Source organism: Capra hircus, chromosome 8 (assembly GCF_001704415.2).
Source record: "Capra hircus breed San Clemente chromosome 8, ASM170441v1, whole genome shotgun sequence".
Taxonomy (NCBI): domain Eukaryota; kingdom Metazoa; phylum Chordata; class Mammalia; order Artiodactyla; family Bovidae; genus Capra; species Capra hircus.
The window spans coordinates 23,144,811-23,148,005 of record NC_030815.1 but is presented as its reverse complement, the minus strand read 5'-3'; the positions used below and the strand labels follow the sequence as shown (position 1 = coordinate 23,148,005).

Genomic DNA, 3,195 nt, shown 5'->3' with positions numbered 1-3,195 from the left:
TTGGGCACACAGCGAAACACGGTGGCAGCGCTGAGGCTTTTGGCTTCGAGTTGACGGGACGGCTTCGCGGACCAAGTGAAAGCGAGCATAGGTGATGAGACAATGGGCTTGGGGCGATGGCACCGCGGGTGGACAGAGTTAAACCCGGCGGTGGGGGTGAGACTGTGAGAGATGGGACGATGGGAGGACCTTGAGCACAAAGGGGAGCCAGGGGGAGTCAGTGAGGCTATAGGCTTAGAGCCATTTTGGACAACGTGAGAACAGCCAAGGCGATAAGAATGGCTATGGGACCCTGGGAGTGCGTTGCAGCCAGAGGAGAAGTCAGCGGTGGCTAGGACACAAATAAGCATGGGACGGTTTGGGGGACTTTCTGGGGCTGAGAAGGAACGCGGCCACCACCTGGGTCAGGGACCAAAGAAGTGTGCGCCCCTGGAATGCTCTGGAATTTTCAGGGTCTCTCAAGGATTCGGCCTTGAAGTGGGGGAGTAAGTGTTGAATAGCTGAACACTAGGAATATTTTAAAAAGCAGAGCACTTTATTTGTTTGAATTAATTTTATATTGAATTATATACTTATTTTAAAAGAAATATCTCACGTTTCCAACTATATTATTAATTTATAGAAGGTATTTTAACTATTAAGCATAGAATATTAAATATATTTTGTATATAACAGTACATTTTATTAAACTTTATTTAAACTATATTTTCTGTGTGTTAAAACAAATGTTTAATATCGTTTTACTTTTTATCTTTCATGGATGTAAACTTAATATTTTCAAGATGACTTTTCTCTTATTTTTAATTGAGTGAATTACCATCTTTGACAATTTGCAATGATACTCAAGACAGTCTTAAGTAGTTTTCGACTAATGTTCCTGAAACCTCTTTCTGAGGACTGCATTGTTGGAAATAAGGATTGGAGTATACAAGCAACTGAGGACATTTAGAAGGTCAGAATTTTTCATTTACTTTAGTAAGAATTTTATAAATTAATTGGAATTTGCCCAAATTTTATTGGTTTAAAGAAGTCTTACCTTGTAAGACTCTCAAATGTAAGGTGGTGTACATCTTACCCCAATTGAAAAAAAAAAGAGAGGAAAAAACGCCCACATCATATAGACGGGCCTCTGGCCTGAGCACTTTGGTACATTTAAAGAAGTGAACAAGACAAGCGCAGGTAGACTGTGTGGATACATGGAGAGCATGCATATAACTCGGACATCCCACACAGCTCCCTTGTATTTTAAATTCCTCAAAGGCAGGGGCCAGAAACGCTACTACTCTGCAGGCTTATTTGGCAATGAATGTCTCCAAGGTGCTCTGCAATTTTTAATATGTGTTGTCACAAAAATCAAATTGACATTGAAACTGCAACATTGACTTTTGTTTCATAAATAATTTATTTCTCATATAAAAGTTTAAATAAATAAATAATGCATAAATCAATTTAAAAATAGCTTAGTCTTTAACTGTCCATTGAAATCAGTGCATTGCATCGTCATTTACTTCAAGAGCCTCTGCTGCTGAAGAGGCTCACCTCAAAGTCACATTGTCTCTTCCCAGAGCCACAGGTGGGAGATGTTCAGTCCCGGAGGTAACCTGTTAGGCTCTTCAGGAAAGAAAAGTTCCTGAGCAATTGCACTTGCACGACTGTCCAGGCACACCTGTTGTACTCCTTGGACTCGAGGTACTGCACGAGGTTGAAGTAATATTTCCTCAGGTGAAGATCGGTCGTGTCTCCCATAGTGGAGTTTTGCTTCTGCATTATTTCCTTCCGGATTGGCTCCAGACGATTCATCTGCCCATAGAGTTCCTCAAGGAGGTGCTCAATGATGGCGTCAGACCAGCCAGTGCTGGAGAAGTCTCTGGTGAGAATATAGAAGATCTGCTGGAGCATCTCATACATGACCAATACGGCATCTTCCTTCCGGAACTGCTGTGCTTGCTTCATCTCCTCAGGCATCTGGAAGTCCATCCTGAACTCGAGGCAATGCTGAGGAGTTGAAGGTAACTGCCACAGGAGGTTCTGGCACACCTCAAGGCTCCGTCCTTGTTGGAATCGAAGCAAGCTGTAGCTCCTGGAAAGAGCTGTGGTGGAGAGACACAGCAGGAGAACCATCTGGAGGAGGCACCGGTAGGTCATGGTGAAATCAGACCCAGGGCTGCCCGTTCTGCTAGAAGGTCCTGAAGCTGAGTCTTCAAGAGTTTGCAGAGTGAATGTCCTTCCTCCTTGAGTGTGGACTACTTATACAGGATGGCCCTCCATTCTTTCTATTTGAGAGGAATTTCCCACTTTCAGGTCTCCCTTTCACTTTTCTCGTGTCATTTAAATTATTCTTTGCCTCTAAAACTATTTTTCTTTAAGCTCCTTGCTATTTTAATTTATATATACCATGGGGAAAAAATATATAGAACCTGAGAATTTCTAATGTATTTTAAAGTTCAATGAATTGCTGAAGAAAAATATAAGCCAAATATTTGAACTAGATTATTATACGATTCCTTCATTCTGAAAAGATTTTTCTGTTTTTTCTTCATATTATGAGATTTGTGGAAAGGGGGCCTTGTTTGTAAGAATTTTCTTTTTCATAAGAATTAGGTTTAATTCTCAAATCTGCTATTACCTAACAATAATTCTTGCAGTTTATGATTTTTAAAAAGATACCTATTTTTTCCTTTCTAAAAGAGAATAATGTTAAATTAAGTTGATGAACAATGAATACATGATATAGTTATGATTTAAATATAATACATGCAGTTTATGATTTAAAGAAAGACACCTATTTTTTTCTCTCTAAAATAGAGTGATGTTCCTAGAGGGATGGGAGAGGTTCCAGAGGGACGGGAGATATGTATATCTGTGGCTGAGTCATGTTGCTGTATGGCAGAAACCAACACAATATTGTAAAGCAATTGTCATTCAGTTAAAAATTAATATATTTAAATAAAAAGAAATAATAATGTATATAAAAAACAAAATAGAATGTCGTTAAACTAAGTTGTTCTGAATTGTTTTGGAGGCCTTAGCCATAAGGAGCAAGACATCACATAACGTTATCAACCTCGATGTTTTCCAGTTACTAAGTCGGGTCTGACTTTTTGCGACCCCATGGAATGCAGAATGCCAGGCTTCCCTGTCCTTCAGTACCTCCCGGAGTTTGTTCAAACTCTATCACTTCATGGTAAATAGATG

At 39.7% G+C, this 3,195-nt stretch overlaps 1 protein-coding gene across 1 annotated transcript; it reads right to left on the bottom strand.

Annotated features, from left to right (window-relative positions):
• LOC108636632 (interferon beta-2-like) lies at nt 1,308–2,333 on the bottom strand. Its single transcript, XM_018052819.1, has one exon. It carries the CDS (start codon nt 2,143–2,145, stop codon nt 1,585–1,587), a length of 561 nt encoding a protein of 186 aa, XP_017908308.1. The 5' UTR covers nt 2,146–2,333; the 3' UTR covers nt 1,308–1,584.